The sequence below is a fragment of the Micropterus salmoides genome, unplaced genomic scaffold, assembly GCF_014851395.1.
Source record: "Micropterus salmoides isolate LMB-PRFRI ecotype aquatic unplaced genomic scaffold, ASM1485139v1 Ms_hic_scaffold_11, whole genome shotgun sequence".
Classification (NCBI taxonomy): domain Eukaryota; kingdom Metazoa; phylum Chordata; class Actinopteri; order Centrarchiformes; family Centrarchidae; genus Micropterus; species Micropterus salmoides.
In genome coordinates this window covers 25,977,025-26,000,328 of record NW_024040152.1, presented here as the reverse complement: position 1 = coordinate 26,000,328, position 23,304 = coordinate 25,977,025, and the positions used below count along the sequence as shown (strand labels likewise).

Sequence of the window (23,304 nt, the reverse complement as noted above, 5' to 3'; positions counted from 1 at the left end):
AGGGAGTAGAGAAAATACTGAAAGCAGGAGGCTTCTACCTCAAGCCTTGGGTCCGGTCCGGTTAAAGTGGTAGGCGGGACGGGACAGTGACTCTGACGTTGCCCAACCAGCTATGGGAGGAAGATAACAAAGCCCTGGGGGTTGGTTACTTCGTGCAAGAGGACAAACTCTTTGTGATGGTCTCCATCAACTTCTCCAGAAGGAAGAAGAAGATGAGAACCGAGATTGACCTCACTGAAGAAGAAGTGGAAGTAAAGACACCGAACCCACTGACTCGTCGTGTTAAACTGAGCCAGATCCCCGGGCTGTATGACCCGATTGGTCTAGTAACACCTGTGAAACAGAAAGGAGAGATCCTTGTGAGAAGAGCCTTCCAGGAAGCTGGCAAGCTTACTAAAGACACCTGGGATGAACCTCTGTCTGACGAGCTCAGAGGAAAGGCAATTGAAGAGTACGCTCATTTGAGTAGCATTAAGTTCCACAGAAGCCTCACGCCCTCTGACTGGAGGGGTAAACCCTGGGGAATCACGTTTCTGACGGGAGCTGTGAGTTGGAGTTCCAGACCCTCCTGTACCTTACTGCTAACCTGTCAAATAAGAAACCAATTGGTGCCAGAGCCCAGGTACAAGATGAGACCGTGGAAGTCATCACTCCCAACTCTCTTCTGGTCACGCAGGACCCAATGTGGACTCCTAAGGGTTTAAGTATCCAACTTACCCCGTCGTGCGGCTGAGAGCAATCCAGATTGTGGTTGACAAGTTCTGGAAGCGGTGGAGCAAGTTGGCAGATCCGGGCCTCTACATTAGTCAGAAGTGGCACACGCCTGCTAGAAATGTTGCAGCGGGGGACCTGGTGTGGTTAGCTGACCAGAACGCGCTGAGGGGCCAGTTGAGGCTGGGTGTGTTGTTTATGTACATTAAAACTAACTTGAAGAGATAATTATTCATGTTGTGACATAGTACGTTCATATCCAAGTATGCAATGTTATTTGCATGGTCATGGGGTGAATTTTCATATCTAGAAGTTTAACAGATTTGGTTATGGTGGCCTACTTGGATTCTAGAATCAGCAGACCGAACGTTAAGAATCGTTATCATATTCTTACATTAATAAAGTTAGGCTACCATTTCTTGAGATTCAGCAAAAACATGTGGCGTTAACCGCGTTCAAACAATGTGAACAGCAAAGTGTCCTAAAAGGACCTTAATTCGGCAAAACAGACATTGCATTAAAATTGTGAAATTTGCATCCACCTCTTTTCTCAGTATAACAGAGCGTTACCTCCCGTCAATAGACCTCGTGGGAGCAAGGCCTGATCATTGTTCTAAGCTCACACAGTCTACCGGAGGTAGATTGTGTCTGACTTGACGGTGCTGTTTTTATTCTATCAAGTCGGCGAACGTCAGCCAGTTATCTTGAACGCACCTATTTACTACCAGTTATACAGCATGCCAACTTTGTTGTTTTCCAAAGTTAACATAGATCCTTATTAGCTAGCCTCCTTACATGCTTGCTAATAACTGTTTTGAAGATGGGTCTCCGACATTGACAGCGTTGTGTTGGACAGATTTGTGCAGCGGTGTTTATGATACCAACCATTCAATTTACAGACAGGTCTGTTGTCCGTGTTTGCGAGAGAGAGAGAGAGAGAGAGAGCGACTGAGTGAGAGGATGTGCTGAGCGAATATGCACTGCGCAGTGCTGCAATCAACGATTTTAATATGGGTCGGCAAATTTACTTGGGCGGCTGTTGATCTACCTGGGTGGCCCGCCCAAATAAAGCCTATGTATGGGAAACACTGGAGGAGATGGTCTCCTTTACACATTAACAGTGTAACATTCCACTGTTAATTGATTAAGATACACACTGTCAGCTTTCTTCTATTTCAGTGGCTTCATAGAAAGTAGGCTAATACAATAACACAACACAGACTGCACAGTCAAAGCAGCATGTTAGTAACTCAGCTGCAACAGATGAACAATCACTGTAGCACGTAAAACAGAAGAAAATAGACTTACGTTTTGTTATGTAGCCTGCAAAGACAGCTGTTCTGACTGAAGGCCAACACCTGTTGCTTCACATCGGTCCTCCGCAAAGAGCTGGGCAGTGAGAGCGTCTCTCTGCCTTGGAGCCTGGACTGACCAACAGCTGGAGCGCAGACAGAGAGGGAAAGAGCTGTAGAAGTCAAATCAAGGCCCAGAAAATTGGTGCCAACGTTTTATTTTAATATGAGGCAAATTACTAATTGACTTACATTTTTTATATAACAAACAACTTCTTTAAAGTTATTGATTGTATTAACATTTTGTCACTTGATCTGTCCAGGATGTAGGCTACAGCATCTATAAAAGTTCATCCTCTGCAGAAAACACATTTGTTAAACTGCCAACAAGGAAATGTTCCTACAACATTGATCATTTGGATCCCTCACAACTGTAATTGAGCTTATTGCACCTTTATGCTCCAGTACCAGAAAATATTTAGTAGTTGTTCTGCTGCTAAACGTGATAAATGACACAAATTACTGACTTCTTGCTAGCTGGCATAATATCACTACGTAACTTCCTCACAAATCAAGTGACAATTTGCAATTCAAACAAGGAGTAAAAACAATGTCAAATAAAACAGTCTGCTGTGTTTACCTTATTTCACGATTATTCAATTCAATTCAATCTAGCTTTATTGGCATGAATGTGAACATGAATGTGAGTGAACACACGCACCGACCCTGCTACAGGTTTAATATTTGATTTGATTACATTAATGTTTAATTTGAGATTTACAAGAAATATTTTATTACTACTGTGTAAAGGGAATACTGCTGGTAAAAAGCACCTTATTTGTTTAAAGTGTTTGCAAACCACATGTTATTACACTTTTGTGTATATAGCAGTACATTTAAATAAAAACTGCACAATACACTACTTCAGTTCAATTAAATTTTAATCATTGCCCAGCACTAGTTATATTCCATCATTAGTGCTGAATAGTATGAGAAAATGCCCAGCACTTTTAGCTGCTTTTTTCAGCCTACACGTGCTGTCATCAGACCCTTACAACCACTGGTAGCTGCTTTCAATAGGTAACCTCATATAAATCCAGTGCACACTATCTGCCTGCATGAAGTGGCAAAGAGCTGATGTGAAGGATTGGTAGATTAAAAAAGGTCAAGCTTCTGGCAAAATCAGGGCTAAAAGCCCAGTGAGTGAAGACAACTCCATTTTGTGATCTTCTGTTCTTTGTCTGCTTGATGTTTAAGCAGTTGGGAGAAAACTGATAAACACTGAAAGGTAATGCACACTCCTCTTCTGATGCCTCCACGTCTGCTACACACAGCTTAAACTGTAAGTAACGTTACTAGTCTTGGCTACTGGACATTTGACAGCTGATATTAAATTGTCTGTCTTATATGGACAACATAACTTAAAGACTGTCTCCCACGTATGTGACATAATAGTGCTATCAACATTAAAACACTGAGGCATCTTTTAGAGGAGCATCTCAAAAAATTTGAATACTGTAGAAAAGTTCATTGTGAGCGAGGGAAATGCCAAGGTCGCGGCGCTTCGCATGTGTGGCTTGAAACGAACAAAGAGCTGTTGCGGCATGCCGGGTTGAACTTCTTATAGTGTTTCTGGGAGAGGGAGCACGCTAAGCGCATGCCGAAGTACAGGTGAGGAGCGAAGAGGGCCAGGGGACAAGAGGCAAGAGAGTAAGCGAGCGTGTGTCGCTGCTTTTGTTTGTCGGGGCTTGGTTCCCAGGGGGCTTGTTTCCTTTGAGAGGCAGGGCTTTGTTTCCGGTTTCCTGAGAGACTGTCTTCTTAACTTTTAATATGTCTATTCAAAAATCTATTTGCGCATATTGTAATCAAATATCTTCCCACAATCACACCTTAATTGTCAAATGGGCATACCGTTCTTAGTTTTAAGCATTTGATAAAAGGGAAAACAATTGTCAGTAGTTAAACCTTAAGGTTAGCATTTCCTAGGAATCTAGCTTCCTGGATAATATTGGTTGTTACTAGTGGTGGGCCATTATCGACGATAACGTGCTGCGTTAACGTGAGACTCTTATCGGCGATAAAAAAAAATATCGCCGTTAATCTATTTTCAAAGTTGGGTTGGGAGCTGGGTCTATAGGGGAGAGCCGGGACGATTGAAACGCGGGACGAATGAAACACAGTGATTTTCTCGGAGCCCATACAATTCTGATATGCCAAACTACCTCAGCACATACAGTCCACAGTACAGGGAAAAATCAGGTGGATACGTCACACTTTCACAGAGTTATATGAAATAAGCTGTTTTCAATCACAGAAAGTAAATTCACTCAAGCAATCTTTTGCGCCATGATCGTGATCACATAAAAGATTAGTTAGTACTTACACTTAACACATCCTGAAATTTTAAATGTCAAAGTTTTACAGTTTAGAAGCTAGTGAAGTTTAAACGTCAAGAGTCACTGTCGGGACGATTGAAACAGGTGTTTCATTTGTCCCGAAACGCAGCCATTCTACCTTATTTAGATATGGCGGGAGGGGGGCAGAGTCACGAATACACGAATGGCATCAGATTATGAACAGGTAAATACAGAGTGACATTTATACATTAAATGGCGTTTCAGAACGATGGCATGCAAAACTTATTTTGTCCACTTGGGGGAGCTATGGTTACATGAGGAGTAGATATTCAACTTTGAGCTTCACCACTTGACCTAGGAACTGGGAAGTTTAGTTATTTAACATTAAATTTGAGCTGGAAAATTAATCGAGTAGTATAGGATGACATTTCTTTATCATATCATTTCTAAAGGAAGTGTCAGAAAGTGTTGGGAACAAAGCATTGATTACAACATAAAATTAAAAAAATGTCAGGGATCCTTGCTGAAAATTTAAACACTGCAAAATTAACTTATTTAGATTCTTTTCAACAGCAATATCAACAACAACATGGTAACATGGTAATAACTACTTAAATGGAGTGGAGAGACCTGTTAAGTAACTTAAAGATTATTTAATTAAACAAGGTATTGCTTTGAGTTTTGAGGAGACAGTACTACTTGTTTACACAAAAGGGAGGAGAGAGGAATATCTTTTGATGTGAGATAATTAAACAAAGAGGGAGGTCAGTTGCCATGTTTACGTGTGTGGGGGCAGTTTAGGGTTTCCTGCCCTCTCTTAAAAAGAGTTCTGATAGGCTGTTCAGGAGAAAGCTAATTTCTGGTTAGTGTTTCGGGACAGTTGGCAACCCTAGCCCCATATAACCTTAGGGGAGGCTGGGGAGACCCAGGAAGGGATCGGCTGCGTAGTTAGTGGGATTTGAACATGTTTTCTATTATCTTTTAGGCCTACATGTGTACATAAGAAGATGAAGAAGAAGAATGCAACAACTGTATAGAGTTGTGTTTTGTTTAATTTGTGTTGCAGGTAGTAAGTCACTGTCTTGGTGGTTTTCTTTTCCTTGTTTTGTTCTGTTCCGTTCTGGTGGTCTGGCTTAGTGCTCAGTCTGCATGTGTAACTTGCCCCTAATACATTGATTGTGAGATCCCCTTGTGTTGCGTTAACCTGTCTGCTGGTCACTATAGTTACTGCATGTCAGCAAGTATGTATTTTATGGGCTGGATGATATCTCAGCCAACCTGTTTCTTTGTGCTTCACATTGTTTTAATACCAATTTTTTTTTATATAAATAAAGGTTTCCAGACATACTTGCCTTCAGGGTGCTAGGGACCTGTTTTTTGTGACTCCAAGGGGGGTGATTTTTTTAAATTAGGGTAGTTAGTTCTTAGGGTTTTCTGTATGTAGTTTAGAAATTATGCTGTAGATTGCATGTGCTTCATTTAGTATTTATTTAGACAATGTGCTAGTACTAGTACTAGTAGGCCCCTGCGTGCAAGCTTCAGATAACTTGAAAAAAGGTACCCCTGTTCACAAATCTGCATTATTTCTAATGATAGAACTTACATTTTAATGTTTTTTGAAAAGATTAAACTAGACTGAACTAAACTGAACTGAGCTTGGCATCATTCAGCGACAAAGACTAAAACTAACACTGGACATAATAAAAACTCAACTAAAACTAAACATTTTCATTAAAAATTAAACTACATTTATCTGACGCTTTAATCCAAAGCAACTAACAATTGCTATATATATCAGAGTTCACACACCTCTGGAGTAACTAGTGGTTAAGTGTCTTGCTCAGGGACACATTGGTGGATGTGTCACAGTAGGGAACTGAACCCGGGTCTCTCACACAAAAGTCATGTGTCTTATCCACTGAACCATCACCACGCCAAACTAAACTATCAAACCCACGTTAAAAACTAATTAAAACTAAACTGAAATTGAAAACAAAAAGTCAAAACGAAAAACAAATAAAAACTAATGAAAAATCCTAAACTATAATTGATTTTGTCCCAGGGTCTCAAATCTGAGAGGACTATGTTTTATTACAGAAAGTGTATGCAACCCATGACCAAAACAGTCATCCATTTTTTCATTGTTACTTATGGATGGAATGTTTAGGCAAAATAAATGATTCCCCTTTTTGCTGGGGACCCCCTGGAGCCCTCTCCAGGACCCCTTGGGGTCCCTGGATCCCACTTTGAGAACCACTGTCTTAGACTGTGACAATAATGGCGATACTTACAGCTGTGGAAAGAGCACCTCTGTCCCTCGTGCTCCATTCTTCCTTTAGCTTCTTGGCTAACAGCTAACTTGAACAACATAAGATCTGGTGTCGCTGACCTGCAGCGCCCTCGCGCATTCATGTCAAGGATGGTGCATTCACTAACTCAGTAACGCAGCGTTACTTGGATTAGTAACTGTAATAATATTACTGTTTTGGAAAAGTAATATCTTACACTCCTAGTTACTGCAAAAAGTAATATTATTACTGCCCAACACTGGTCAGTGTTGGTGACCATTTGTCATCGATCACCTAATTCATGCCTGTTAACTTGTTTAGGTATTTTTACCAGGGAAGAATTTAAAAAATAAACTTACAAATACATGAACAAGTTCAAGTTTCCTGATATTTAGGTGGCCAAATATCTGAAATCTCATTTAGGCTAACTATTCATCTGTCGCTCTGATGGATAGTTCCACCACCACGAATGCATTTGTTTTGCACTGTAACTTACATTGTGTTTCTCTCTGTTGTGTCTTCAGGTTGTTTGTCCATGTCTTCCTGTTGGGCAGCTGGACAGTGTTGCTGTGGTGAAAGCAGTGCTGACTGGTGCCATCTCTCTGTAATCACTGTTTCTCTTTGTCACGCTTGTCCACAGCAACTAAGTAAAACTCAGCATCCTGGGAGTCAGCAGCAGTCTGTCTGGTCAAGATTCTGAATGAATGTCATGAAAGCCATGAATGATCAGATGTCACAAATAAATCGTTAAATCGTAGAGGCTCAACCAGAGACAGATCATAAAGGTAATTATTTTGTGGTCATAAGAAACCATTCAGTGTGTTTGGTAATGAGCAACCTCTCAGATTTTTAACCTTCTGTGCACAAAGTCATGCAATTGGTATCTCTATAACATCCACAAAAATGTCCAAAAATTGTGGCTCACTGCAGCAGCTGTATTTATTTCTGCCATTTACAGATGAATGACAAAATGTTCTCACTCTGTTCCCACACATCTACTATTACACTTGACAGAGGGACACTTAAGTCTTGAGCAGACAAACTGGTAGAGGGAGTGAACAACCTGAATACATCTGAATGGACTAGTCTCTTGAGGGAGGGAGGCAGGGAGGAATGAGGAAAGGGAGACAAAGAGATGAATTGACATGAGAGAATTTGGTTTTGAAATAAAACTTAATTTCTAACAAAAGGGACAATCCAATGAAAAGTGTGTGTGTGTGTGTGTGTGGGGGGGGGGGGGGGGGGGTAAGATAAAATACAAGGTGAACAGAGTAAAAAGTGTATCTGAATCTGGCCAAAACTAATTTCCTTTGTTTGCAGTGATGAAGAGAAATAAATATTTGTTGTTTGTTGTTGCGCATCACACTAAATGCCTATAAGAAAGACTTGTTACAATGATCAGAATAAGAGAAATGAAATTCTCAACAGAGGGATAGTAAAAAACATGTTATTTCTGAAAGTAACTAATTTCAATCATGTGTAGTGACTCTAAGATCAGGGTGCTACCAATATGCCACTCATTGAGGGTAATACACACTTTACATGATTAATTATGGGCTTGCTAGATATTAGGACCACAAAAATATCCAGTCAAGGAATGCAACATGGGATCACTTCAACTTTTTTGTGTCAAGATAGAGATATGGATAAGATTCTTAGCACCTCGTCAATCACATTCTGGATACCCAGAGTCACACAATGGGGAGTTTCGAGGGTGCATTTCCCAAAGAATGTCCTAATTGGAGAGAAGGTCAAGAGCATTAGTGTGGAAAGAACCTAATCCCTTTGATTGAGTAAACACTAGCCTTGATGGTTCACCCATATGAACCAATCCTGCCAAATAGAGCCAGGTACACACCTACTGTCTGCAGCATTGCAATAACCTGTCTTCTAACAAACGAGTTTTGTTCTAAGGGCCCAACGCAGTCCTTTTCTTAACAAAGAATAGTAGCTCTGAATCAGCAAGAGTGGATTTGTGCAAACCAACACTTTAATCCGAGTCTTGAGGTCCTCCGAAGGTTCCAACCACTTAAATAGAAAACAGCTGCTGATTTGCAGCACAGAGGTATCATTCAGAAAAAATGTCCAACGAGGTGGTTCGGTCCTGCTGTCAAATACAGAGTAAAGGGGCTGTAGTCAACAGGAGAAACTCTCTGCCTATCCCAGAGAACGAGAGAGAGAGAGGAAGGAGCAACGTGTAGGTTACAGGCTGCGTGCAGAGTTAAACTCCTGAGCAGACCTCAATCATCATGTCCTCCCACGACTACATTAAGTACCACGGCCTTCTCCTGCCGCTTATGGCACACAGCACGGAGAGCTTGGAGTTTGCCCAAAATTTCTCTGTGGAAGACACTGACGTGTTTGCTGTGACTTACCCCAAGTCAGGTACAGTGTTTTCATACTCATATCTGTTAATTGTCTCTTTTCAGCTGTCGTAATCCCCAGGGGATAGCACTTTTTTATCTACTTTTGTGGGTACACGGTATTTTTTCACCTTATTACACTGAAGATTTCCTACATTTACTTTTTGAAAGCAAATAGCTTCCATTTGTCTGTTCCACTACTGCATTTTATATGGATTAACTTCAGCATGTGGACAGACAAAAATTAGGCAATGGGGATCCACACAGTTTTCTTTTTTTCCCCTTGTTAAATAATAAGAGACAGTCTTTCAGCAGAATGTGCTAATTTAAGAGCTTTTATCTGGCTTCTCCATGCAAAATTCTCACTGTGTAAAGATTAACACACTAAATAAATAAACAGATACTAGATGGAGAGGTTGCATCACAAGGTACAAGGAAGTTTATTTGTCATACAGTCTATGGTCATTATACAGCACAAGGCTGCACACAACTGCTACTGTTTTTCTGCACATGCATTTATGAGAACAGTAGCCTATTTAGTGCTTTTATAAAACGTAAATGTTTGCTTAAAGCCACTCTCTCCCAAGTGCATGCATCACTGTCAGTAGAGTAGTGAGTTACTTTAACATTGCTTACTGCTTCAGCAGGTGATTCAATAGGCTACATTCGCAGTTCGTACAAAGTTTACAACGGTCAACAATGTTCTTTGCATCTTAGACTGACACAATAATGCCAGTACTTACAGCTGTAGAAAGAGCACTTCTCTCCCTCGTTCCCCATTCTTCCTTTAACTTCTTGGCTAACAGCTGACTTGAACAATGTAAGGTGTTGTGCCGAGTTTTGCATCCCTCCCGAGAATTGCATGCACCTCCAAATACTGCTTTTAAACGCTATAATATCCTTCGTGGGGTTCATCAATGGTGATAAATGATTCTAAGTATATTTTTTTTGCTTCTAATATTTGATTTCACTAAGTAGAAATAGGCTAGCATTCATTAAGATTCAGCTAAAAGATGTGGCGAATTCCGCGTTTGATCAATGAGCACAACAAAGTGTCTGAAAAGGACCTTAGGTGGATGCATAATTCGGCAGAACAAGCGTTGAAGGATAACGTTACCTGCCGAGATTTGCATCCACCTCTTTCCTCAGCATAAATGAGAGATGCATGCGATTCTCGGCCGGCAGGCAGGCAACACCGGTTGCCATAGTAACTAGTCTAGTCTCCTGTCATAAACTAGCATAAACCATAGATATCCATAATAAAGGCCTTTATTATGGATATCTACCTTTATTATGGATATCTATGGCATAAACTACCTGCTCTGAGACAGTTAACCTGAAACACCAAGATGCTGTTGAAGATGGCCAGAAAAGGAAAGACAATAAGGGATACAACAGGTAGCCCATGGGTTTTATGCTTGTATTTCTCTGGAGAAAAAAAATAGGCAGTGTGTGTTTTCAATGCGATTCAGTTGAAGTTTAAAAGATCTAGCACAAGTTATAACAGCCTACATATATATACTGTAGTTTCCACCCCGTCGGCTCTGAACAGGAAGTAGTATTGTGCTACCTTCAGGTAACTGTCGAAAAGTTAGTTTTATATAGACCCATTCGTCTTGTTTGTGCGTTGATTTTGTTGCGAATATAATAATAACGAAACGGACGCTGTAGCCTACTTCTATTTACCTTTTTATACAGTCTATGCTATTCACTGAATAGACGCGGCAAAGTTTCAGTAGCAAATTACATGAAGTAATTGTGTTAGCCCCCGCGACCATGTATGCAGGATAAGCGGTTGACAATGGATGGATGAATGAATGAATTGTTAGCATGTAAAAGCAAATCGTTGGAAACCTCGCGAGAATTACGCAAATCAATAATACAAATCAATAATACGTGAGATGATTAAGGAAGCATAAGATTTGGGCTCATAAAGTTTCTGTATCTTGTTTGGTCTTGTTTTAGTCTTTCACGCCTCGGTTTCTGTTTGTCCTACATGTTTCCTACATGTTTTAATGCAGCACCAGTACTGCCACCTTTATCAGTGATTTACAAACACTTTGCTTTAACCATCGCAACATAATGTCTTCTAAAGAGATGTATCTGCTGCATCATGGACTAAAGCTACCCAAAGAGACTCACGACTTAGAGAGCTTGAAGTTTGCGCAGGAATTCACGTTTAAAGACGAGGACGTCGTGGCTGTAACTTACCCGAAGTCAGGTCAGTGTTTTTCTGTGAAAGACGCGTTGTTTTTGGTTTACCAAAAAAAGTCACAAAAAGTGATGTGATCTGACAACGTTTTTTTTTTCATTTTGGGTCCTGCTTATCTGTCCTGGTGTCCAGTCTGCCCTTGTTATGCCACTTTGCTCTAGCACAGTTGATGAAATGTTGTGTTCCTCTTTCCTGAAAAGTTTCACTTCCCAGGCATGTGTGTTTGTTTTGCCTTAGGCCTATAGTTAGTCTGGGCACAAGGAGAGTATCACAGGCAACAACATCCAAGATAACGTTAGTTATTTTTAGTAGAGAAAGAGAGATATGGGTCAAAAAAGAAATTTGGTGTCCAAAGGCCATTAATTTAACATAATAACAGATTAATATCAACTCTTACCCTTCCTTTAACCTAGAAATATTTCAAACTATTAAATTAAAGGAAAGGTAGTTCATCCTAAAAAGATAAATGAACACCCATTGCATAATAGGAAACATAAGAGTTGCTAAAAATATTTTAAAAAATGATTAATATAATAATTTCAGTATAACAAAAATGAAGCCATTTTAAAGCAAATCACATGCTGGTAATAATGTGACATCAAAGTGTGTGACATCAAAAAGAAGACCCATTTAAGACCCTCTATCTCCAGGCAGAAGTCAGTAAATCTATGATGATTTCACTATTTGACCCTCTACTAATGTTTGTAACAAAAATGCATGTCCTTCAGTACAGCACAGATTATTATTATTACTTTATATAGGTGGCCAAGGAACTGCCTGTTAAGTATGTGCATGAAATCTGTCAGGGTAACAAAATATTAATATACACAGTATAACACTAGTATATTTATTAAATACAATAACTTTGTTTTTTTGACTCAGAGAGATGATAATAAATCTCAAAGGATGACGTGAAATATACTATTAAATTTTTTTAGGTTCAAGATATTTGTAAAAAACCTACAGAATTTGAGTTGTACCCATGATGCATTAAATATGTGGCTTTTTTTTGGGTAGCAATATTTCTGCCATTCTAAGTATTGACATATAACCTTGTGATTATGAAAAATGGACATAAAAGTTTTTTTTTAAATGCACTTAGTGTTGTATTCTACTGAATGACATTTTACCAAGTTACATTCATATCAATCACAATAAAAATGAATTATTAGCTTTATTCTCGAATTTAACTAATTTAAGGGCATGAGTGAAACTACAATGAACATATTAAAGACTGTTCTGGGAAATGTTATTGCTGTTTTATTTTTTGCTACTTTGAAAACCTTTTACATCTTTGACTCATATCAACTATAGCCTACTGTACGTGTATAGTACACTGATCAGCCATAACATTATCACCACTGTCAGTGGGTAGTATACAGTATATTAGGCAGTAACTTTGACAAGGGCCAAATCATGATGGCAAATGACTGAGTCAGAGTGTCTCCATAACTGCAGCTCTCGTGGGGTGTTGCCGGTCTGCAGTGGTTAGGGCTACCTATCAAAAGTGGTCCGAGGAAGGAAAACGGTGAACCATTTTACCCATTGAAATCTATGGGGCTCTACAGTTTAGATATCATCTATTCATTAGTTAGGCTACTAGTAACTATTCCAAAAGATATAAGAAACTATTTAAATTTTACTAGTATCTGTTATTTAGATACTATATTCATTAGTCACTAGTAACTATTCCAGAAGATACTCGTAACATTTTCATTCTTGATGACTAGTAAAATGGCTTTTTGATTGTACAATTTTAATTCTTACTAGTAACTAATGGAATAGTTACTACTAGTAAGCACTAGTAGCTAAATAATATTGACTAGCAAAATGGAAATGGTTACTAGTTACTATTCAATTAGTTACTAGCAACTAATTAAAAGATGATATCTGAACTGCAGAGCCCCATAGATATCATTGGCAATGTGCAATTACTAGTAACAATTGATTACTTAATTTTTAGTTACTAGTAACTATTCCATTTGTCACTAGCAACTATGTTTTAGTTACCAGTGCTAGTAACTAAAAATAGTTACTTGTGACTAATAAATAAGTACTAGTAGCTTTTGAATAGCAGCTAGTAAGTTTTAAGGAATAAATCAAACGGCTTGTCATACTTTAACATCACGTGGATGGCTGGGTGCTTGTGCGTTGCTTATCTGGGGAACACATGGCACCAGGATGAACTATGGGAAGAAGGCAAGCCGGCGGTGGCAGTGTGATGCTTTGGGCAATGTTCTGCTGGCAAACCTTGGGTCCTGCCATTCATGTGGATGTTACTTTGACATGTACCACCTACCCATGGCCGTAACCAACTATGAGGTCACCGAGGTCTGGACCTCCGTAATTATATGTAGGCTATAGCCTATCAATAAAAAAGTATAAAAAGCATTGATAACACGATCAACTTAGATGAAGGCTTTAGGACAATGTGGTCGCAGCCGATTACACTCTCGCAACCCTCATTTCAACTTTCCCCAAACTGTTCCCTGATCAGTGTCCAGACTTGGAGAAACACATTAGAATGCAGTGCGCGCAGTAACTGAGAGCACAGCTGTTTGCGGGCAGACTTTTAGGTGGTATCATTTACCATGGAAAAAGGGTATGAGATAAATAGCTTAACGGCAGCTTAACTTCAGATTTAGGATAGGATCAGTCAGCATCTAATGTTAATTAATGTTCTAAACATCCAAAAGGTCCCACCTCGCAACTTACAGGATGTTTTGGTGCCAGATACAGTCCCCTCCAAAAGTATTTTTACTCATTTTACTCATTACTCATATGGAACAGTAAGGCAAATTCCTATATTTTTGTTGTTCACTGAAGACATGAGTATGAAACAAGAGTTCAGAATTTCAGCCCTCGTTTCCTGGTATTCACATCTAGATGTGTTAAACAACTCATGCCCAAAGCACACTGCCAACAAAAGAAAGGACTTCATCAGGGGAAAAAAATGTTTAGGTTTTAGACTGGCCAAGTCAATCACCTGACCTTAACCCAATAGAGCATGCATTCCACCTCCTTAAGAGGAGACTGAAGGGAGAAACACCCCGAAACAAACAAGTACTGAAAGAAGCTACGGTAAAAGCCTGGAATAGCATGACAAATGAAGAATGCAACAGTTTGGTGATGTCGATGGCTTGAGGCAGTTATTGCAAGCAAGGGTTATGCCACCAAATATTAAATGTTATTTACTTAAGGATTATTTGTTCCATTACTTTTGCTCACCTAAGACTGCTGTGGTCTAATACAAACGGTGATATGTCCTAAGTTGTCACATCCACACACATCTTTTATTTCACATCTAGATGTTAATACCAGGAAATAAAAGCTGAAATTCTGAACTCTTGTCTCATACTCATCTTTTGATCTTAAACCCAAATGTCTTCAGTGAACAACAAAAACAAAGGAATTTGCCTTCCCGTTCCAATACTTTTGGAGGAGACTGTACCACAGCACACCTTCAGAGCTCTAGTGGAGTCCATGCCTCAACGGATCAGGGCTGTTTTGGCAGCAAAATGGGGACCTGCAAATTATGGCAGATGGTAATATGTTATGGCTGATCGGGCTGTGTGTGTGTGTGTGTGTGTGTGTGTGTATACAGCCTATAACTTATTACCAAATTGACGTCTGCATTGCCATGAAAACTGCAGACATGCAAATCCCTCGAAATATGACAGCTGTAGGTTAGCCTGCAAAATACCTTTCCTAGAGATAGTCATTTGTTCCTATGTAAGGAACAAGATGGGTACATAGTTCATGTGAATAGTTTAAAACTCCCAGCCAGTCTGACCAGATTTGTTTTCCTGAGGGTGCTACAACCAAACTGAAAGGAACCAGGCTTGCGTGAACACAAAAGCATTTTAATTACATGTGAACAACTGTGCTTTTTTCACTATGACAAAATATCTGTTGTGAAAAAGGCAGATCAAACTTTTTAAATAAAATCTAAGCACACTGAAACTACACCTTAACTCAGGATATGTCACACTTCAGACCAGTACCCAAAAGCAGACCGGAGACAGAAATAAAGAATAAGGATTATTTATTGGTAAACAAATACTGTGAGTCAGGGCAGGTGAGTGAAGCCAGATCCCAGGTGGGTGCTAGCAGAGTGCGAATGCTGTTTTTTGGAGCTGATCCAGTGAATCCTGTGGCAGGAGGAAAGAACTGGGAGATCTTTGGTTCAGGGTGTGTGGTCTGGTAGTGAGTTCCTGGAGACAGGAAAATCCAGTTAGCAGTGGGAAACAAGCCAACTTCAGGAGTAACTTTGTGACTTCGGGTGTAACATAGTAAGCTGAATAGGTTTTACTCGATGTATACTGTCACGGCAATTTATGATGCATCTCCGTAGTGCTCCGAGCAGGTTATCTTCGTGGTTAACTGAATGTTACCCTATTTAAATAAATACTAAGACTATTAAAAGTGTGGGCTACACAACACATCTGTACTTAGTGTTATCGATCAAACTATTAATACACACACTTTTGTTAGAATATTTTTAGATTTGCTGACTTGCTGCCACGTGTATTTTCCAGTGGGTTACAGCTGAAATGTTTGATGTAGCATTACATTCATGCAGGTAGCCCTGCAGCCTCTGTGATTTAGGGAGTCGATCTTCATTCATTACAGGTCAATTGAATTATCTTAAATCTTTACACCTATTTAAATTTACTATTTTTAGTGTCCAAAAATTATGAAGCCAGGGGAGAAGTGATAACGCTGAACATGCACAAACTCCAGTTCCACACTGAACTAACCAAACATATTCACTGTTGTAGTACCCTTTAAGACCAATCTAGGGAGTCAGAGTTTGTCAAGCCTGACTTTCCTTGATAACCCTGAGTTGTACCTGAATAGGTTAAACTCCCTTGTTAGTACAGGCCTCTGACGTCACAATAGCAGGTGTCATGGTAGGGAGGCTGTGACAGAGTACACGATTTAATAATAGTTGCTGTTTTTCACAAAAATATTATTCGGTGTGCTTCACTACATAGAAGTCTTAAAAAGAGCTCCTTCTTTCCTGCCTTTGTGATTCTTAATATTTTATAAAATACACAAAATACACAACCACCCAGACCCTCCACTGTCCAGATACTGACACACACACACGTACGCGTATGCACACACACACACACACACACACACACACACACACACACACACACCACTAACAACAATTTTAAGACACACTTCCACAATCTTTCACAAACACACACACACAGAGCAAGAGTTAATTGTTTTCTGCTATTTACTTGATTTTATGAATATTAACGTTTTCTTTTTAATCAAACTATTACTTTTGGTAACATCATCTTTGTTACACTCATGCCAATAAAGCATATTGAATTGAATTGAAAATTGACGAAGGACTGTTACGTGTCCACAGCATCTCAGCTGCCTCAGCACAAGAGACAATGCATCAACTAATTCAGTCCTGTCCAACATGTGTGAACATTAGGGAGAGTGAATGAGTCATTACACTACTAAATTAAATTAAGCTCTGCCATGTGATTTACAAGAAGTCTTGCTTTCACACAAAAGTCACTGGTGAACTGTGGTTTTTGGTGGAAACATCCACATATAATAATCATTTCAGAAAAACTGAACAAGTTGCACGCTGAGAATTTTTTCCAGGGGGAGTAACCTAATTAGGGTGACACTAGGACACAGTGTGTGTCACTCATGAGCATGATGTCTGGTTGAAATGTAATGAGCTCTTTTGTTCATTCATTGATTTACTATCCATACCTCATTATTCCTATTCAGGACCATGTAGCAAATAGCAGGTTGAAAACTATGTTGCCTCAGAGTTAAACTTTTCCTTTAATCTTCTTGTTCTCCCTCTTGTTAGTTATCTGCTGTTCTATTCTTTTTTTAAGGTACAATCTGGATGCAGGAGATTCTCCCACTGGTGCTGAATGGGGGGGATCTGACTCTGATCCATACCGTTCCCAACTGGGACAGGGCCCCCTGGCTGGAGGAGAAAAGATTAGCAGAGGTTGTTGATCAGTTGAAATCTCCACGGGCACTGGTCTCACATTTTCCTTACCACCTCATGCCACCCTCCTTCCACACATCCAAAGCCAAGGTAAACGGGTGGAGGCTCTGTGTAATACTCCCATGTGAACCTCTCTTCTGTGTGTCATCAGCAGCCTTGAGATACTGAATTATTTTACATGAGAAAACACAGGCAGATTCACCTTTAACGTCTTGGTCCATATGTCCTGGATTATCATCCAGGAGTTTATTGATTATTTTATTTTTATGTCATTGAATTTGTCTCTCATGTCTCTGCCATAGGTGATCTATGTTATGAGGAACCCTAAGGACATCATAGTGTCTTCATACTACTTCCACCAGATGGCCGGATTCCTCGAGGATCCAGGAACCTTTGATGAGTTCATGGACAAATTCCTGGAGGGCAGAGGTCAGAGGTCTCATCCCACATAAAGACTTTGCTCTGAGAAATGTATAAGTTTCAACAGTAGAATGGTTCAGTATTTTGGTGTATTAGCACGTGAGCAGATTTTGGATGTTGCTAAAGTCATCTTTGTTTCTCATTTTTGCTATAGTAGTAGAGCAGTGGCTGATTGCATTTATACTGTGGTCCCATGTCTGTGTGCAGTGCTGTTTGGAAAATGGACCGACCATGTGAAGAGCTGGAGACACACAGAGCTGGGAGACAGAATAATGTACATCACATATGAAGAAATGTGTCAGGTAACTCTCACAGTTGAGCTGTTGTGTGACTCAAACATTAATGCGGCAGGGCTGAACGCTTACCTGCTCACCTGTTTCCACCCTCCCTTGTCAGCCCTGCAGTACTTCAATATTGCTTTATCTGTTTAACAGTTACAAGCTAATATCATATTACAAATTACATGTGAGCAAAAATTGATAGGCACTGACTAAAAGCACTCGCACTCCATATTTGTGCATCAAATGACAACTCAATTTCACAAGTTGTGTACAATAAGGTTCCCTGCTCAATTCATGGAACGCCCGAGGCTGAGAGAGTGCAAAGATGTGGAGTCTTCCTTACTTATTAACTCAACACTGTTCCACTGCAGATAAAGACACACAATGCATCGTTTCACTGAGTCCGTAGAAAGTAGTCGAATACAATAACACGACACAGACTGCACAGTGAAAGCAGCATGTCAGTAATGCAGCTGCAGCAACTTCATTCTTCTGCATTAATCTATATAAGTTGCTTTCAGGTACAGTTTTTGAGTGTAGGTCGCCCGGCAGAGGATTTCACTTATGGGTGTACTCACTTTTGTTGCCAGCGGTTTAGACATTAAAGGCTGTGTGATGTGTTATTTTGGAGGGACAGCAAATTTACACTGTTACACAAGTTTTACACTCATTACTTTACATTGTAGCAAAGTGTCATTTCTTCAGTGTTGTCACATGAAAAGATGTAATCAAATATTTACAATAATGTGAGGGGTGTACTCACTTTTGTGAGATACTGTAAATATGACCAATCAAATGGAAGCTCATTATCAAGGTCTTCATAATGGGCCCTTGTCATAGTGTTGGTGTTCAACATAGTGGTAGGTTTAAGTAGGTTAGTAATTTTTAAAGAGGTGGTTGGATGCTGAGGCAGTAGGGACACTGTTATTTATACGTCACACACGTAACGGTAGCGCCGTCCTACTTGTTGGCTACCTGCACAATAAAAATTTCAGTGGGCAAGTGCGTGTGTGTGATTGGAGGAGGTAGTACCCATAGAGTCCAGTAGAGAGCTCCGCCTGTGCTTATAGAACTAGGGTTACCATATCGTAACATTCGTTACACTTACGGGACTGCCCCATAGACCAAGGTGCAGCCAATAATAATAATAATAATAATCTTTATTTGTAGAGCACTTTTCAAAAACAAGTTCCAAATTGCTTTAACAAGTGTAAAGACAATAATACCCAAAAGACAATAATAAAAGGGATAAAATAAAGTCAATAAGATCGGGAAAGGCTCTCCTATAAAAGTATGTTTTAAGAAGGGACTTAAAAGAGTTCACTGACTCAGCTGACCTGATTTCCTCGGGCAGACTGTTCCAGAGCCTCGGGGCCCTGACAGCAAACGCTCCCCTTTAGTTTTCAGTCGAGACTCTGGAACAGACAACAGACCTCTGCCCGAGGATCTCAAGGTACGTGCTGGTGTGTATGGGACTAAAAGTTCAGAAATAAAACACAGCGAGAGGCCATGAAGAGATTTAAAAGTGATCAATAGAATTTTAAAGTCAATTCAAAACATACTGGGAGCCAGTGTAATGAAGCTAAAATAGGAGTAATGTGGTCATATTTCTTTGTTCTGGTTAAAAGCCTGGCAGCTGAGTTCTGGACAGTCTGGAGTCGATCAACAGATTTTTGGGTTAAACAAGTGAAAAGGCTGTTGCAATAATCCAGGCGTGATGAGATGAAGGCGTGTAAAATGGTCTCAGTGTCCTTAAAAGTAAACATAGATCGAATTTTTGCTATATTTCTAAGTTGATAGAAACATGATTGAACAAGCTTTGTGGTGTGCTGCTCGAAATTTAAATTACTATCAAACCAAACACCAAGGTTCTTTGCCACAGGCTTAATGTGATTTACTAAGTAACCAGCAGATGGTAGTATTTGATTTGCCATCTGCTGGGACCCGATGACCAGGATTTCTGTTTTGTCTGAGTTCAGCTGGAGGAAATTATTTGACATCCATTTTTTAACTTCACAAAGGCAGTTGTTAACTCCAGGGTCTGTGGATCTGATGGGCAAGTACATTTGTGTGTCATCAGTATAAATATGAAAAGAAATGCCATGTTTATGGATAATATGTCCAAGGGGAAGCAGACAAGGAAAACAAAATGGGTCCTAAGACCGACCCCTGAGGCACACCATATTTAACTGGACAGAATGAGGAGACATAGTTGTTTACAGACACACGCAAGCCGTTTTAAAATAATCAGGGACACAACCAGTAGATAGGGAGCTGTTGAAAAAAGAGATCAAATGGGGCCAACAGAATCTATTACTTTCAATAAAAACTTTGTAGGTATTACATCAAGTGGGCTGGAGGACACTCTCATTTGTGATACTGTTTGATTACTGATTGGGATAAAATTGGTTAAAACTCTCTTGTTGCTGGTGAGGAACCTCTGAGTAAGAGGCAGTGGGGGTAATAGAGGCTCTGATTGACACCACCTTATTGGTAAAATAAGATAAAAACAATTCACAGTCATCATTACTTCCAGCTGAGGCACAAGGAGGGGTTGGGTTTACCAGCTGATCCACAGTCTTAAACAGAAAGCTGGGATTGTGTTTATGTGTAGTAATGAGTTCAGAAAAATAGTGTGTTCTCGCATCCTTAACCATGTTATTGTAGTTAATTAATAAATCCTTCAGACTGAGGTAATGGACTTGGAGACTGGATTTTTTCCATCTGCGCTCTGCTTTCCTGCATTCCCTTTTTAGGCTGCGAATGCTGTCATTTATCCAGGGTTGCTTACTGGCTTTAGACGTAGGCCTAACCTTTAGAGGAGCAGTAATATTTAGTGACGACAAGCAGATATGATTGAAGTGATCGACCAGATTATTGGTGTTGGAAACATACAGGTGTTGGCTTTGGCTCTGAAAGAATGTGCAAAACTGAAACACTTTGTTCACTAAAGATGCGAGAACACACAGAGCTTGGTGAGGCGGCATGAGTAACAGGCAAATCGCAGCTAAAAACAATACTACGTAAAACTTAAGTTAAAAACTTAAGTTAAAAACTTAAGTTAAATAAAAAGGATATAAAAAATGTAATGAAAAAGTGTGGATTAAAACTGGATAAGAGTCCGGTTTAAGACGGAGCTTCCGACAGGTAGCAACAGACGCCAACGCATGCGCAGAGTACAGATTACGTCAGCAATTACGTCAGCGATCTTGTGACCATAAGCACTAGTCACACAATGGCAACTCCTGTTTTGGTTCGACTGGAAAAGTCGCACTTAACAGAATTCACAGGTTTAAGTTGCATTCCCGTTGTTCTCAACCTGTCCTTGTCCGAACAATAGAAATCATATAGAAAGTTCTTCATTTGAGAATGTCCCTCATAAGATAAAGGCCAACACCTGTTGCTGTGAAAGAAAATGTCTCCATGCCCCTCCTGTAGGACCTTCCAGCAGCTCTCAGGCGTATTTCAGAGTTCCTTGGCCGTCATCTGAGTGAAGAATCCATTCAGAAGATAGCAGAGCATTGCTCCTTCAAGAACATGAAAGCCAACAACATGTCCAACTTCAGCCTGGTCCCTAAGAAATACATGGACCCTGACAAATCTCCATTCTTCAGGAAAGGTGAGGCTCTATGTGTCCATCATCACTTCCTCTGCTTTGATTTGCATTTAACCGCTGAAATGTCAGCGTGGTTAAAGCAGATTAACTCAGTTTAGTACCTAGTGATCAAATTGGGGTATTGGGCATGAGATTTATTCAGATATGTTATTGGATGTTCATTCTCCATTAGTGTCTAACTGTATTTTTAGATTTAGAGCAGTTGATTTTCTTTTGCATCAGAGATTCGTTCGTTCATTTGACTGTCTTGGTGTGTTTGTGTTTTTATGTTAGGTGTTGTGGGAGACTGGAAAAACCATTTCAGCTCAGAGAGTCTGGCTAAATTTACATCGGTCCTTCGCAAAGAGCTGGGCAGTGAGAGCGTTTCTCTGCCTTGGAGCCTAGACTGACCAACACCGGAACAAAGACAGAGAGGGAAAGAGCTGTAGAAGTCAAATCAAGGCCCAGACATATCAAGCATTTCAAAAATTGGTGCTAATGTTTTGGTTTAATATTAGGCAAATGACTAATTGACTTACATTTTTTATATAACAAACAACTTTTTTAAAGTTATTGATTGTATTAATATTTTGTCACTTGATCTGTCCAGGAGGTAGACAGCATCTATAAAAGTTCATCCTCTGCAGAAAACACATTCTGTTAAACTGCCAACAAGGAAATGTTGCTACAACACCGATCATTTGGATCCTTCACAACTGTAATTGAGCTTATTGCAGCTTTATACTCCAGTACCAGAAAACATTTTGTAGTTGTTCTGCTACTAAACGTGATAAATGTCTGTTAAGGCATAAAAGCAGTGCAGTCCATTTACAATATAAGTGTATGGGAGGGACCAAACTACTTCCTCACAAATCAAGTGACAATTCGCAATACAAACATGGAGGAAAAACAACCCCTGATGTCATATAAAACAGTGTGATTACCTAATTTCACAATTATTTTGACAGTTTCAATCTACCTTTATTACGGAGTGTAAATTACCTTTATTATGGCCCAGCATCTCATAAGTATTCTGTTAAAGTTAGGTTATTATTTGGCTCATTATTTTAGATATTAAGGTCGAAACTTTCATTTTGAAGACCTCTTGCCAGAAAAGGAAAAATTGGTACGATACATCATCAAGTGTGTCTGTTTACCATTAACCGAAATGAGCTGTCATCCAGGCTGTGTGCGCGCAGTCACGGAGTAAAGCGCTGGTCGGGCACTTGTCACAGTCACAGAGCTGGACAGATGCAAACATTTAGAAAATCAGGCAAATATCTTTTCAGTTCAAGGCTTTATTGTTCTACTAATACAACTGAAATCTAGTAAGTGCACACCATGGCACTGGTGTCCCTGTTGGAAAGCAGCCTGCGTTGCTCTTTCACGAGCCAGCAAGTGAAACACTTTCACTTTCCATTAACGGCGCATTAAAATCGTCTTTAGTCTTTGCAGAGCAAATGAAGACCACACTGCATTGACTGAGATATAGGCTATTAAAAGTGTCCTGTTGTTGAACAGGTCATCGCTACACATCAGTTACTATCTGTTTCGATGTCCGACGGTGAGTCCATAATGTCGCCGGTGAAACTAATCTTTCACTCAGCAGCTACCAGCTGTTATTTTGTTTTTCAGATGCACAGAGAGAGAGAGAGCGCGCGCGAGAGAGAATATGGTGGATAAAACAGTCCTGTTGGGTTTTACGCATGACGCACAGCTTCCTCTGTATCTAGGTTTACCTGCTTCAACAATGAGCTGCTCTCCTGTTACTGCCACAATAATTC

At 39.9% G+C, this 23,304-nt stretch overlaps 1 protein-coding gene and 1 long non-coding RNA gene across 2 annotated transcripts; one reads left to right on the top strand and one right to left on the bottom strand.

Annotated features, from left to right (window-relative positions):
* Positions 1–2,017: 2,017 nt before the first annotated feature.
* On the bottom strand, positions 2,018–14,021 carry LOC119897947. The gene is made up of 3 exons (XR_005443465.1): positions 11,223–14,021; positions 7,145–7,344; positions 2,018–2,149 (listed from the first exon to the last, which is right to left on the bottom strand). It is a non-coding gene; the product is annotated as an uncharacterized LOC119897947 (long non-coding RNA).
* Positions 11,018–22,479, top strand: sult2st3 (sulfotransferase family 2, cytosolic sulfotransferase 3). The gene is made up of 6 exons (XM_038712005.1): positions 11,018–11,232; positions 17,106–17,314; positions 17,527–17,653; positions 17,852–17,946; positions 21,364–21,544; positions 21,815–22,479. Exons 1-6 carry the CDS (start codon positions 11,094–11,096, stop codon positions 21,928–21,930), a joined length of 867 nt encoding a protein of 288 aa, XP_038567933.1. The 5' UTR covers positions 11,018–11,093; the 3' UTR covers positions 21,931–22,479.
* Positions 22,480–23,304: the final 825 nt, after the last annotated feature.

Bases quoted from the DNA above. Each gene is read 5' to 3' on its own strand.
- sult2st3 (XM_038712005.1), top strand. From the start codon at position 11,094: ATGTCTTCTAAAGAGATGTATCTGCTGCATCATGGACTAAAGCTACCC. The intron at 17,315-17,526 runs GTAAACGGGTGG...TCTCTGCCATAG, and splicing joins TCCACACATCCAAAGCCAAG to GTGATCTATGTTATGAGGAA. The intron at 17,947-21,363 runs GTAACTCTCACA...CCCCTCCTGTAG, and splicing joins CATATGAAGAAATGTGTCAG to GACCTTCCAGCAGCTCTCAG.